Source organism: Suncus etruscus, chromosome 11, assembly GCF_024139225.1.
Source record: "Suncus etruscus isolate mSunEtr1 chromosome 11, mSunEtr1.pri.cur, whole genome shotgun sequence".
NCBI lineage: Eukaryota > Metazoa > Chordata > Mammalia > Eulipotyphla > Soricidae > Suncus > Suncus etruscus.
Genome location: NC_064858.1, coordinates 2,837,322 through 2,851,952, shown reverse-complemented (window position 1 = coordinate 2,851,952; position 14,631 = coordinate 2,837,322). Strand labels below are relative to the sequence as shown.

Genomic DNA, 14,631 nt, shown 5'->3' with positions numbered 1-14,631 from the left:
CCCAAACTTTCCCAAGTTGGGGCAGCTGTGCCTGGAGCACAGAGGTGAGAAAGCTTTGGTATATTAACAGGAAGAATGTCCTATTCTGTTTTGGGGCCCCTCCCCGTGGTGCTCAGAGCCAGCCTCTGGCTCTACACTCAGGAATCACTCCTGTGGGACTCTGGGACCATATAAGGTGCCAGGATGGAACCTGGGTTGGCCCAGCCCCGAAGGGAACCTCCAGAGCCCGAGTGGCAAAGCGGTCTGCTAGGAGGAGCCTCAGCACCCCCTGGCACCCCATACTCTGCCCAGCCAGGAGACTATAAAAGGCGGAGAGCCAGGCAGCCCCCACCTCTCTGCCTTCCGCCTAAATGGCTTCAGGGGTGGCCTTGCCCCAGAACTTCTAGCAAAGGGGCTGTCCACTTACCGGGTGTGGCCCCAAAGCAAACAGCCATGAACCCGAAAGATTCACGAAGAGAAGGAAGGAAGGAAGGAAGGAAGGAAGGAAGGAAGGAAAGATGGAAAGAAGGATGGAAGGAAGGAAGGAAGGAAGGAAGGAAGGAACGAAGGGAGGAGGAAAGAAGGAAGGAAGGAAAGATGGAAAGATGGAAGGAAGGGGAAGGAAAAGGAAGAGGAAGGAAGGAAGGAGGGAGGGTGGAAGGAAGAAAAGAGGGAGGGAAGGAGGGAGGGTGGAAGGAGGGAAGGAAGGAGGGTGGAAGGAAGGAAGGAAGGAAGGAAGAAAGGAAGGAAGGAGGGAAGGAAGGAGGGAGGGAGGGAGGGAGGGAGGGAAGGAAGGAAGGAAGGAAGGAAGGGAGGAGGAAAGAAGGAAGGAAGGAAAGATGGAAAGATGGAAGGAAGGGGAAGGAAAAGGAAGAGGAAGGAAGGAAGGAGGGAGGGTGGAAGGAAGAAAAGAGGGAGGGAAGGAGGGAGGGTGGAAGGAGGGAAGGAAGGAGGGTGGAAGGAAGGAAGGAAGGAAGGAAGGAAGGAAGGAAGGAAGGAAGGAAGGAAGGAAGGAAGGAAGGAAGGAAGGAAGGAAGGAAGGAAGGAAGGAAGACGCAGTGAAAACAGCATCCAGTGCCTGGGCGTGTCAGAAGAGGGCACCGCAGGGTCTCCATCCTAACTACCCCCTCCAACCCGCAAGAAAAAATCCTTTCGTGTGCCCGAAACGCTACCAAGGAGCGCGCGCTTTTCTATCCAAAGTCAAGCTCAGGCGCTCCTCCCAGCCAACGCGTGCCCCAAAACCTGCGTGAATGCGCCAGGGGCACCCCTGGAGAAGGTTGGCAAAGCGGCGACCCGTCCGTCCGGATATGCGTGTGCGTGCGGGTGCGGGGGAGGCCGGTGGCACCACCTCCGTCCCGCTCCAGGCCGCGGGGTGGCACGCGCGGTCCGGTCGGGTCGGGTCGGCTAGGGCTGGGTCCGGGGCGCACAGCCAGGGCGGGCGGGGCGCTCGGGGGTTGGCTGGAGCCTGGGACCCGCCCGCCCGTCTCCCCTGGGGGCCAAGAGCCGCGTCCGCCCAGGGCCAAGCCGCAGTGCGCGGGTCTCCACGGCGGGCACCGAGCGGGCAGGCGGCTAGCGGGCGCGCCACGCGTTGCGCACGGAGGAGCCAAGATGATCGCGCAGTGGCTGAGCCCGGCGGCCGAGCAGGCCGAGCTGCGGGCCCTCAACGAGCGCCTGCGGGGCTACGTGCGGCGGGTGGGCGAGCTGGAGCGCGAGAACCGGCGCCTGGAGGCCGCGGTGCGCCTGGGCACGAAGGCGCTTGGAGAGGGCGCGCGGGGCTCGCGGTGCGCGCAGGAGGCGCGCGGGCTGCGGCGGCGGCTGGACGAGCTGGGCCAGGCCACGGTGCGCGCGGAGAGCGAGTGCGGGGTGCTGCGGCGGGAGCTGGAGGAGCTGCGGGAGCTGAGCGGGGAGACGCGCGCCGCCCGCGGCCGCCTGGACGCCGAGCTGGGCGCGCAGCGGCGGGAGCTGGCGGACGCGCTGGCCGAGCGCGCCGCCCTCGAGGCCCTGCTGGGCCGCCTGGAGGCCGAGCGGGGTCACCTGGCCGCTTCCCACGAGCACCAGATGCGGGAGCTGCGGGCGCGCGCCGAGGCGGGCGCCGCCCGACCTCTCCAAGTGCGCTCCGCCGCCGCCGCCGCTCCGTGCGCGTCGCCTCTCCAAGAGGTGCAGGCCGGGTGCGCGCAGCTGGTGGCCGAGGCCTGGGACGAGACGGTGCGGCTGTACGAGGGGCAGGTTTGGGAGCTGAGCGAGGCGCTGCGCCGGGACCAGGAGAGCCGGCGGCAGGCGGAGGAGGAGGCGCGGCGGGGCGCGCGGGAGGCCCAGGCGCTGCGGCAGGAGGTGATGGAGCTGGAGGGGCTGCAGGTGCGGCTGGAGGATGAGCTGCGGAGGATGCACGAGGCCTTCGAGCTGCAGGCCCAGGAGGGACAGGTGTGTGACCCTCGTGGGGCCGTCCCATCTCCCCCACCCCAGGGATTCCCTCCCTCCCCAGTGTCCCTCCGTTAGGGGTCCCGTTTCTCGTGACTTTTTGTCAGTTTGGGGCCTTCTGGGCTGTCCAAGCTGGGAACCAAGTCTTGGTCTGTCTCTCCCTCCTCACATGGACCTTGTTCCAGGAAAGGCGCTGGGGAAGGGCTGGAGGGCAGCCCCTCAAAGGGGTTGAGGGCGCCCAAGGGGATAACTCAGGCCCTTGGCTTGCTTTATGCGCTGACCCCCAGATCTCCAACACCACATAGGGCTCCCCTGATACCCGCAAGGAGTAAGTAAGCCCACCACCTACCCACCCAATCTCAGTAAGCCCTGAGCACCTCTGGGTGTGGCCTTCCACCCCCCCAAACAAACAAAAAACAAATCCTAAAACAAGAACAAATACACAGAAAGCCAGGCCCCAAGCCAGCTTTTGTTTTGTTTGCTGGGATGAGAAACGGTTTCCGGGCTGGCTGGGTTTGTTCTAGGGAGCAGCAGGAAAGTCCTTCCTCAGAAACACTGACGCCACATCTCCGAGTTGGCTGCAAGCCCACAGGGCCGCTGGAGGCCACCCCAAACCGGAGAAATGGGGACAGTTGCTGTTTTCGAGGGCCGAGGGTGGCTGGCACCGGCTAGGTTCTGATCTGGGCATCCAGTCCAGTCCCGGAATGGCCCTGGCCCTACCCAGGGCGGGCAGCTTTGGAAAAGGGCCCAGAGTCTTGGGAGCCCAGCAGAAAGGCCTGATCGTATCATTTCAGGAAGATTTTTTTTAACTTTATTGATTGATTAATTGGTTTTGGGGCCACACCCAGTGGCACTCAAGGGTTACTCCTGACTCTGCACTCAGAAATCACCCCTGGCAGACTGAGGGACCATATGGGATGCGGGGAATCAAACCCCTCTGGGGTCCCTCCCAGGTTGGCCACATGTAAGGCAAATGCCCTACTGCTGTTCTATCTCTCTGGGCCCCATTTCAGGAAGATTTAAAAGAAACCTTTTATGGTTTTGACTAGAATGTTCCTGATGGGGGCCGGAGTGGTGGCGTGGAGTGGTAAGGCGTCTGCTTTGCCGGCGGTAGCCTAGGATAGACGGTGGTTCAACCCCCCAGCGTCCTATATGGTCCCCCAAGCCAGGAGCAATTTCTGAGCGCATAGCCAGGAGTAACCCCTGAGCGTCACCGGGTGTGGCCAAAAAAAACAAACAAAAAATAGAAGGTTCCTGATGGATAGTTTCATGCATTAGTGAAGATAAGGGGGGGTGCAACTAGAAGGCCAGGAGCGGTAGGGCAGCGGGTTCAATCCTCCTCTGAGACCAGGTCTGATCCCCAGCAGCCCTTAGAGTTCCCTGGGCACCATCTGGAGTGATTCCTGAGTACAGAGCCAGGAGTGAGCCCTGAGCACCGCTAGGTGTGGTCCCCAAGCGAAACAGAATCAAGGGATGGAGCGAGGCCTCCAGAGGCCACTGCTGAGCCTCGCCGGCCTCTGGCACCCTCTGCCACCTCCTCCCCGCCCACCTGCAGTCCTGCTGATGCCCCTCCGTGTGCCCTCTAGAGAGCCATTGCCTGCCTGGAGGAGGAGAAGGCGGCCCTGACCATGGCTATGGCTGAGCGACTGCGGGACTGCCAAGAACTGGTGCAGGTGAAGACAGGCCTCAGCCTGGAAGTGGCCACGTACAGGTAAGGACGCGGGCAAAGGCCCAGCAGCCCGGCCATGGGCTGTGCCGAGACCCCACAGGGCCGAGGCAGGCAGAGGGACGAGTGTCCCCCTCCCTCCCCAGGAAGGCACGGCTCAGCCAGGCACCCTCGCCCTGGACACCGTCTGAGAGCCGCCATGTGTTCACACAGCTGGTCGGAGGGGAGCACTAGAGAGGGAGGAGCAGGACTTGGCCCTGCAGGGCTCCCCTAGCTCCGTCCACATCGGCCGGACCACGCTGGCCTGGCATCAGCAGAGTTGGGGCACTTGCCTTGTGTCCATCCTCCAGGATTCTGAGTCTATGCTAATCCAAATGCCCTCCCCAGTGCTTTGCTCCTGGGTATCAGGAATGTTCTCCTGCTGCAGGTCCCCGCCCTTCTGATTCACCCCAACCTTCAGATGCACCCCCAATCTTCGAGTTCTGATTCTGACACTCATTTTGTGCTTCCTAAACCAGGGACTTACTTTATTTCCTTTCCTTTCTGTAGCATTAATTAATTAAAGATGGTGGTGGATAGTGAAGGATGGATGGATCTTTCTCTGCCACCCTAGGCCACGTGGCTCCGCAATCCCCATGCAGTTGGCGGGCCCCAGGTTTAGGTGAACGGCGGAATCAGACTCATCCAGAGACAGGCTTCAGGAAGTATCGGCTTTATTCATGCCCTGTCCACCACACGTGTGGCCTCTATCATAACCTTATAAGCATTCAGCCATTCTTCGCTAGCCCTGCATCTTAACTCCTTTCAGCCATCTTCCTTTGACCTCCATGCTGGTCAAAGACCAAATGGGCAAAGACCCAAAAGCCAGAGAGCCCAGCAGGGCAGAAAACCCCTAATCCCCTGGCTCAAAGGCTTATCTACCTTTTCCAAGACCCCTCCCAGGAATGGACGGGGTCTTGCAGGTAAGGTCACACATAATATCTGGTTCCCAAGACCCCTCCCAGAAATGGGTGGGTTTCAGGTAGCTACACCTAAATCCAGGGTGGAGTTACACCTTTCCTTTTGTTTTTGTTTTTGTTTTTTGTTTTTTGTTTTTTTTTGGCTACACCTGGCAGTGCTGGGGGCTGAGTCCTGGTTCTGAGCTCAGGGTTACACCTGGCAGGGCTCAGGTGCATGGAGTTGAGAATGGAACCTCAGTCCACCCCGTGCAGAGCAAGCACCCTCCCCAGGTATTATATCTACGGCCCCCCCATTTGTGCTTTTGTTTTTTGTTTTTATTTTTTGGACCACACTCAGTGATGCTCAGGGGTTACTTCTAGCTATGCACTCAGAAATCGCTCCTGGCTTGGGGGACCATATGGGATGCTGGGAATCAAACTGAGGTCTGTCCTGGGTGAGTCGGGTGCAAGGCAGGTGCCCCACCACTGTGCTCTCTCTCCAGCCGCCCCCCCATTTGTGATTTTTAACAGTTCTTTTTGGTTTGGTTTTTGGACCATGCCTGGCAGTGCTTAGGGTTCACTCTGTGCTCAGGGACTAGTTCTGGGGGAACCATATACGATGCTGCGGTTTGAGCCCACGTTAGCTGTGTGCAAGACAAATTGATTCCCTCCCGGCTACTGCCTCTCTGGCCAGAACTTTAATTCCTCGCTTTCTCTGTTCAGTCCTTGTCAGGAACTGGTCAAACAGCTGGAACACTGACTTTGCCAGAGGCTCAAGTTCAACCCTCAGTATTGCGTGCTTCCTGAGCACAGCGGAGAGAGTCTTTCAAGCACAGTCGGATCTAGACCCTTGGGTTGCATCCTCCTGCCTGGCCCTGATGCTGGTCCCATCACAAGCAATGAGGGTTCAGGGCCTCCCTGTTCAAGGGCACCTGGGGGCGGGCGTGACCCGGAATGGGTTTCCCCTCTGCTGTTGTTGGCTTTTCCCAAGTCCAGTTGGGGAGCATCCCTGGCCTTCTCCCCAGAACTGAGTCATCAGCTCTTTCGGGGACGCCTTGCAGAGTCCAAATTGGTCCCAGGGGCCAAGCGCCAGCACAGCAGGGAGGGCGCTGGCCTTACCTTTGGTTAAGCCAAGTTCAGTCTCGCATCCTACGTCCCACATGAGTACTGCTGGGAGTCAGCCCTGAGCATCACCGGGTGTTGCCCGAACCGCTCGCTGAACAAATAAAAGTTAAAACATAAAAATCATAATTAAAAAGTAGGAAGAGGTGGGGCCGGAGAGATAGCATGGAGGTAAGGTTTTGCCTTGCACCCAGAAGGCTGTTGGTTCGAATCCTGCCAACCCATATGGTCCTCCGAGCCTGCCAGGAGCGATTTCTGAGCATAGAGCCAGGAGTAACCTCTGAGCGCTGCCGGGTGTGACTCAAAAACCAAAACAAAACCAAAAAAATGTAGGAAGAGGGGGCAGGAAAGATAACATAGCGGTAGGGCGTTTGCCTTGCATACAGCCAAGTCAGGAGGGACAGTGATTCAGATCCTGGCATTCCATATGGTCCCCCGAACCTGCCAGGAGCAACTTCTGAGGGCAGAATCAGGAGTAACCCTTGAGCGCTGCTGGGTGTGACCCAAACCCAAAAAATAAAATAAAATACGAGTCATGATTAAAAAGTGGGAGATTTGAGGCCAGAGAGATAGCATGGAGGTAGGGCTTTTGCCTTGCATGCGAAAGGACAGTGGTTTGAAACCCGGCATCCCATCTGGTCCCTGGTGCCCGCCAGGAGCTATTTCTGAGCCAGGAATAACCCCTGAACACCACCAGGTGTGACCCTCCCTCCAAAAAAAAAGTAGGAAGATTTATCTAAGAGGGCCAAGTGCAAAATGAAAAATCTGAGACAAGGGACCAGAGCTGAGGATGAGTCCATGGTTTGCCTTAGTTGCCATCAGTGCCGGCAAATGGGCACGGTTCTAGGGCTCCCAGAAATGCTTGGTTGCTGGTGTTTTCCTTTGGGAGGACCATGCTGGCATGCTCAGCGGCTGTCTCTGGCTCCATGCCCAGGGGTTACTCCCTCTACCTTTTCCTTTGTTTCTGAGTTTGTTTGGGGGTCATACCCCACAGTGCTCAGGGTTTACTTCTGGGTCTGTGACCAGGGATGACACCTGGCAGGCTCGAAGGACCTCCTGGGCTATTGGGGATCAAGCCCAGCTAGGCTGCGTGCATGATAAGCACTCCTCACTATGGTGTCACTCCAGCCCCTTCTCCCCTGCCTCCCCCTACCCCCCTGTCACTCTATGCTCATATCCATGTCCTGTGGAGTTTGGGGTCCCTTCTGTGGGGACCTCATGACAACTTGGTCAGGATAGAGTTTGAGGTGCTGTAAAAAACCCTAGTAGTGGCTTGTCCTGTTTCTTGTTGCCCCCAGCCCAGCCACACTAACCTCCAGGAGAACTACCCTAATGCCCTCATTGGTGTGGTTTGAATTTTCCAGAAAGAAGCCCTGAACTCTGTTCTGAGATGAATTCCAGGTCTGGGACTCTCCATGTGCTGGTGGGAAGCTCCCCATCAAAGAGGGGGGTCCTTCCCCCTCAAAACTCAAGAATTTGGGGGTGTGGGCTGGAGCGATAGCAGAGAGGGTAGGGTGCTTGCCTTGCATGTGGCCAACCCAAATTTGATCCCCGACATCCCAAATGGTTCCCCAAACTTGCCAGGAGTGATTTCTGAAAGCCACTGGGTGTGGCCCAAAATTTTAAAAAATAAAGGAATTGGGGGCGCTCTGATCCAGAACTTGTACCATGGGGAGTGGAGACTGAGTCTACTGACCTCTTTTTTTTTGTTTGTTTTTTGTTTTTGTTTTTGTTTTTTGTTTTGGGCCACACCCGGCATTGCTCAGGGGTTACTCCTGGCTGTCTGCTCAGAAATAGCTCCTGGCAGGCACAGGGGACCATATGGGACAGTGGGATTCGAACCAACCACCTTTGGTCCTGGATTGGCTGCTTGCAAGGCAAACGCCACTGTGCTATCTCTCCGGGGTCTACTGACCTCTTATCTTCCCCCACTCCCCACATACTGCATTAAGTGCTCCCAAAGTCCCCCCAGATACAAATACAAACACACACACACACACACACACACACACACACACACACACACACTGCCCTAAATTATCTAGGCACTGGATAATAGTTGCAGTGCAACTATTTTTGTCCTGGCTGGGAAAATGCTTGGTCATGAGGATGGGCCCAGGCTGATATCCTGTTTCTGGCCACTCTGGCCTCCCCACACCCCATCTGCAGCCGAGCAGACATCCCCCTGCACCCCAGGAGTAAACACCTGTGTACCCCATGAGCGGACACCCCCAAGTAGCCACAAGCAGACATCCCTGTGTACCCATGAGCAGACACTCCCACCTACCTGGGCTGCCTTTCTGCTTCTGGGGTCTTGGGAGTAGAGAAGGTGTGACCTGCCCCCCAACTCTGGACCCCAGGACAGCTCACAGGTCTCCAAGGGGCTTCATGCTTGGAGGATGGTGTCTTCTTAGCCCCACTCACAGAGCATCCCTGGATAGAAATTTCTAGAGCTTCCAGGAAGCCCCTTCCTAATGATATGTCCATTAGGTTACTCCTGGCTTTATGCCCAGGAATTACGCCTGGTGGGCTCGGGGAACCTTCTGGAATGCTGGAGATCAGACCTGAGTCAGCCATATGCAAGGCAAACAGCATCCCTGGCCCTTCTATTATTTATTTAGAAGGTGAATTTATTTATTGCTGACTTTGTGCTTAGGACTCGCTCCTGAAGGTTAGGTAGACCTTTGCTATACCCTCTGAGCTTTCTCTCTCTGTCCTCATTGCCAGTTCTTCAGGAAGTCGATTTTGGGAGGCTGGACAGATAGGACCGTGGCCAAGTCACTCGCTTGGCATGCAACTGACCTGGCTTCAGTTTGCAACACCACGTATGGTCCCTCAAGTCCCACCAGGAGTGAGACCTGAGTGCAGGAGTAAGCTCTGAGCACTGTAGGGTGTGGACCTCAAATAAAACAAAACTAATTTTTTCTGGGGCCACCTCAGCTGTGTGGTGGGGTGTAAAATGAAAATAGCCACAAATGGGGCCAGAGCGATAGCACAGCAGTAGGGTGTTTGCCTTGCACGTGACTGACCAGGAATAGACCAGATTTCAATCCCTGACATCCCACATGGTCCTCCGAGCCTGCCAGGACCAAGTTCTGAACATAGGGCCAGGAGGAACCCCAGGTGTGGCCAAATACAAATTAAAAACAAAACATTTTTCACGAATGGTGAGATCACCCCACATACTGTGTTTCTAACCCCTTGGTCAGACGGATCTGATGAAGCAGGGTAGCAGTGGAGAAACAATTCCAAGCCACTGAGGAAAGATATTCATTGGAGTCAGCCTGCTTTTTTCCTCATGGCTTCTCTCTGCCATGTGCTCTCTCTGCCCCCTCAAAACAGCCAGATTTGCTCTTTCTTTAGTCTCCAATAACCAACTCCACCAGGGTGGGGAAGGTCCTGTAATCCAAGTGGGCTTTTACATATCTGTTGTCCCATTTGTGGGGTCCCGTTTATTCCTTTGTTGATTGTTTGCGTATCCGAAAAGAGCTCCCAGAGTGAGAAATGGATTCCCATCCCCTTGACCCCTTGTGAGGTGAAATCTTGGTAATATTTATCTGCAGCGAATAATCCACATAGACAGGAAGGAGGGTTAAGGAGTAAAAGGTTGGGCGAAGAGAGTTCTTCGTCAGCCTGCTACTAGCTCCAAAACACACCTGAAGCCAGCCAGCCACCTCTGGCAAAAGACCCTAAACTCCTCGCTTCCAAAGTATTTATTCGGCTCTCAACAGCGCCCCCACCTGGAGGGCAAGGTGGGACAACAGGCAAAGAATAATCTTACGGAAATGTTTTCATACACAACACATATCTAAGGAAGAGGTTAGGGAGGGCTTCACCTTACAGCGAGTGTGCGTGCGTGTGGTGGGGCTGAGCCTCTCCCTTTTGTGCACAGACCAGACCTGGGCCCTGCCTCTAAGATACCCCCCCACACACACACACACATCCTGCCTGTTTTCCATCTCAGCAAGTCCCCACAGAACCCAGTCTCTAAACCTGCCAACCCTCGTCATTGTTCTGTGTACCTATTATGCCCCAGTTTTCCCTGTAGGTTTCAGAAAAAAAAAAAAAAAAAAGCCCGGGGGAGGAATGAGTGTGAGTTCTAGAAATTTCTAGAACCTAGCTCGGGATGAGTGCCGTGCTGCCTGTCCATCTTTCCTCCCCTGTCCCTGCGCTGGAGCTAGGAAGGGCTGTCTCTGAGGCTTACATTCTCCCAAGTGCCGAAAGGTCAGCCACCAGAGCACTTCTCTGGTCCTCACCAGCCCTTTCCCAAACTCATTTTTCCCCCCGCAGAGCTTTGCTGGAAGGAGAAAACAACACTGACCTGCTGGTCCTGACCGAGCGCCTGGAAAGCTTGCCACTAGGTAAGGACCAAGGAACAGGCAGCTCGGGGGTCTGTGGGGCCAGAGGGAAACATCTGTCCTCAGGAAAACGGGCTCGGGGTTCCTAAAGGCTGGTCACACACTTGGGTCCCATCGGCAGCTCAGGGGAAGCCAAAGAAACCGCCTGGTGAGTAGGGAGGAAGGACACCTCTTGTTTTTTGTTTTTCGTTTTTAACTTTATTCATTTATTTATTGATTGATTGGCTGATCAGGTTCTGGCCCACACCCAGCGGTGCTCAGGGTTTACTCCTGGCTCTGCACTCAGAAATCACCCCTGGCAGGCTGGGGGACCACACGGGATGCCGGAAATAGAACTGGTCCCTCCCAGGTCAGCCGCATGCGAGGCAAACTCCCTACCGCTATGCTGTCTCTCTAGCTCCAAGGAAGCCCAGTTCTGATGCCCCTTTTCTCCACAGAGTTCCGCAAGCCCATCTACAAACCCAGCTCGGCCATGAGGCTGCAGGAGAGCGAGCGGAGCTTCCTGTCCAGGCCGAAGGCCCCTCGGATGAGTTCAACCCCGCACTGGCCAGCTGACACGGTGCCCCGGGCCAGGTGGGGCCTCCTGAGCTCTTTTGGTGCCCCCACAGATGCTTACAGAAAACCTGGGGTTGAGACCAACCTGTGGCCCTTCCCTCCAGCCCAGGAGCTCCGGAGCCACTCAGTGGCTCTGCAGGAAACCTCGCCCCGGAGACCAGGAGTCCCCCCAGAGTTAGCCCGGGAGACAGGTGGGGCCCGAGAGCCAGTCAAAGACAGGGTCATCCTCCTGGAAAGGAAAGTGGAAACCCAGGGCCCTGGGGAGTCCGAGTGGAAGGTTCGAGAAGAAAAGGTGTTTGAGTCGAAGGAGAGGGCCTCGGAGGAGCGGAACCTGCGGTGGGAGGAACTGACCAAGCTGGACAAGGCAGCGCGCGAGCGGGAGTGTGGACGGCTGCAGATGGCCATGGGGCGGGAGCCCTGGAGGCAGAGGAGCGAAGCAGAAAGGGAGGTGCCCATCGGCAGCCAGGAGCAGGCCCCCAAGAGCACTGCCCAGAAGCTCCTGATGAAGTCGGCAGTTGAACCTGGGCCTGCAGCGGCAGACGGCAGGGAGGAGAGAGGGTCCGGGCTAGGCTTTTCTGCGGGGTCTCCGGTGGGAGGTGACCCCACCACTAAGGCCCTGGCCGAGCACATCGTGACGGGGATCCTGGAGCAGTTTGCCCGCAGCCCCGAGCCCGGGTCCTCCGCACGCACCGTCCCCGACACCAAAGTCACCTACGTGGGCCGGGAAGAGCGCACAGGCACCGGGCCAGCCCACACGGAGATTGTGGTCGAGTCCAAGCTGACCGAGGAGGTGGACGTGGCCGACGAGACCAGCCTGGACTCGCTTCTGAGCAGGGACGCGCTGGAGGTGGAGCTGACGGGCCCCTCGGCCCAGCGGCTCATTGGGGACCTGGTACAGCGCGGCCTGCAGGGCCGGGCCCGGGTGGTCGATGTGCAGATCGTGGAGGAGTCGGGGGGCTTCAGCGAGGCCCCTGAAGACACAGAGGCCGGCGCTGCCCAGGATCAGGTGGACGAGGCCGAGGTCTCAACCCCAGGGTCTGGGGATGAGGCGGGAGGCCTGTTGTGGGAACAGAAGCAGCAGCAGAGTCTCCCCGGGGAGAAAGGGCAGGTTGGGGAGTGGGTACAGGAATTCCACTACTTCGTGTCCACGCCAGACGACGACGAGAGCCCCGATGGCTACTCCCCCTGGAAGGATGAGCAGGGACTGGGCCAGCGAGGGAAGAAGGATGATGCAGGAGCTGAGGCTGGCCTAGGTTCTGGCCCCCGGAAGGAACATTCTGGAAGCAGCCAGTTCCGAGTGGCTGACCCCATCCCGGGGGAGAAATTCAGAGTCAGGTCCGACATCCACACATCCCGGCTCGAGGAGGTGCAGGAGCAGCTAGGAGGGAACTTCTCAGAAGGCATGAAGAGAGAGCTGTCGTCCCATGCCAGCCAAGCCCGGGGCGAGCTGGGGAGCGTGTCCGTGGACGTGCACAGAGTCCAGCCCGTGAGCAGAGAGGCCACCACCTTTGTGGCCGAGGTCAACCTGTCTCGCACGCTGGATGCCCACGAGGTGGACCTGGAGACGCTGAGCCGGGATGAGGAAGGAGAGTTGGAGCGGGTGGTGCAGGCTGCGGTCCGAGAGAGTCTGGCCAGACAGCGGAGCCCGGAGCCCGGCAGCCCCGAGGACACTGAGGCCGGGGACGCCCCTCCGGCCGGGGGGGCTCTGTTCAAGCGCTGGGCCACGCAGGAGCTATACAGGGCGTCCACAGAGCCGGCCACTGCGAAGGCACCCAGCTGGCCACGCATCCAGGAAGAGGAGGGACCAGCCGTGAGGCGCATTGAGATTGGCCCTGCCGGAGTCTGGAGAACTGAGTCCAGCCCTGGGGCTCTGCAGGTGAGTGGGTGGGCCAGTGTGAAGCTCAGGTGCAGTACCCCTTGTTTAGGGTTGGCTCCCCAGATCAGCAGGCAGCCTGGCCAGTCTCCCCACCAAGTTTCTACCAAAAGGGAAGCTGGGTTTTAGGGTCCTGTACCCCAAAAGTCAGTGGGACCTAGGCTTTGTACAGCTCTTTCATTCACCAGGAGCAAAGCCACTTCCAACTCCCCCTTTTGGATTAGAAGTTGAGAGGCCTAGAGCAGGAGGGATCTGAACCCAGAAAGGTGGGTAGGTGGTTGGTTCGAATCCCTGTGTCCCATAGGGTCCCCCGTGCCTGCCAGGAGCGATTTCTGAGCAGACAGCCAGGAGTAACCCCTGAGCACCGCCAGGTGTGGCCCAAAAACCAAAAAAAAAAAAAAAAAAACAGAATTGGGGTTCAGTAGGGAGGCCAGAGACATAAGGTAATGGGGAGGACACTTGCTTTACATGTGGCTGACCCGAGTTCAATCCCTGGCATCTCATATGGGCCATGAGCCTGCCAGGAGTGATTCCTGAGAGCAGAGCTGGGAGTAACCCCTGAGCACTGCCAGGCGTGGCCTCCAAATCATCTGAAGCCTCAGCTTCTAGAGCAGATACATCCCAACCCCGAGATACAAGTGGTTGGAAAATCGAGGTCCAGGGAGTGATCTGGTGTGGAGCCCAAACCCAACATCCAGATGGGGTGTGGGGGGACCCTGGCAACCAACCCTTGTGGCCTGGTTCTGCTAGAACGAGTGTCCTAGCTGGTTAGTTGTAGCTGGGGGTGGAAGGAAAAAAATCTCAGAATTGGGGGGCAGCACTCCAAAGAGGGTCTGTGTGTCCTTTCCAGGTAGACTTGAGGAGCAGAGACACAGCTGGGGCTCAGAGACTGCGGACAAGCACCTCCTTCCCTGCGACCGTGACGGTGGAGGTGCCCGGGACCTGGAGAGACACTGGTGGGGGGCCGGAAGGGGCAGCTGTCAGGGGGTCCCCCCAGTCCCCGGGGGAGCTGGGCAAGGTGCTGACTAAATCGGTGGAGCTGCAGGGGAAAGAGGGACAGGGAGATGAAGTTCAGGAGATGAAGAAAGTTGCGTTCTTGTACTTAGATAAGCAGGAGGAGGAGGAGGAGGAAGAGGAGGGAGGACACTGGTTTTAAAGGAGAAAGATTGCACCGTGACTATCTGAGCTCCGGTCTGTCTGGGGACACACACCCCGAGTCATTGGGGAGGCGGCCCCGCCTTTTTGCGAAGGTCCTTCTAGGGGGAGTTTGCTTTGCAATCTGTTAAGCCCCCCCCCATGTTCCTTCATGCCTTAAAAGAACGGGAGGGAGACTTCTCTTCAGAGACCTTCAGCGTCCCCCGTTTGGGGCTGGGTTTCTCTCTCCATTTCTAGGGCTGCTTTTTCGCTTGTTTGCACCCACCCATGGCCAAGCCTCGTGCGTGCGGATGTGACACGCGTGAACTCTGTGCTCAGCTGCCTTTCATGTCACGGAGGAAAGTGTCACATTCAAGGAAGTTATAGTTTGCATGTGACTGCAGAAAATAGTTACTGGGAGCCATGGGACAAGCACCCGTTTCTCTCATCCCACAGTCAGGGAATGAGAGAAGTAAACCAAATATTTAGTCTTAGGGTTTATTTTTTTATTTAAAAAAAATTGGTGATTTGGGGGCCGGAGAGATAGCATGGAGGTAAGGCGTTTGCCTTGCATGCAGAAGGTCGGTG

At 57.2% G+C, this 14,631-nt stretch overlaps 1 protein-coding gene across 1 annotated transcript; it reads left to right on the top strand.

Annotated features, from left to right (window-relative positions):
• The first annotated feature begins 1,570 nt into the window (after positions 1-1,570).
• Positions 1,571-14,631, top strand: SYNM (synemin). Its single transcript, XM_049783922.1, has 5 exons — positions 1,571-2,400; positions 3,984-4,108; positions 10,414-10,484; positions 10,919-12,912; positions 13,760-14,631. The coding sequence occupies exons 1-5, from the start codon at positions 1,588-1,590 to the stop codon at positions 14,063-14,065; spliced, it is 3,309 nt and encodes a 1,102-aa protein (XP_049639879.1). The 5' UTR covers positions 1,571-1,587; the 3' UTR covers positions 14,066-14,631.

What these genes read in the sequence shown, in the direction of transcription:
- SYNM (XM_049783922.1), top strand. Translation starts at nt 1,588, where the DNA reads ATGATCGCGCAGTGGCTGAGCCCGGCGGCCGAGCAGGCCGAGCTGCGG. An exon ending in TGCAGGCCCAGGAGGGACAG is followed by an intron (nt 2,401 to 3,983) that starts GTGTGTGACCCT and finishes TGTGCCCTCTAG; the next exon opens with AGAGCCATTGCCTGCCTGGA. An exon ending in CTGGAAGTGGCCACGTACAG is followed by an intron (nt 4,109 to 10,413) that starts GTAAGGACGCGG and finishes TTCCCCCCGCAG; the next exon opens with AGCTTTGCTGGAAGGAGAAA.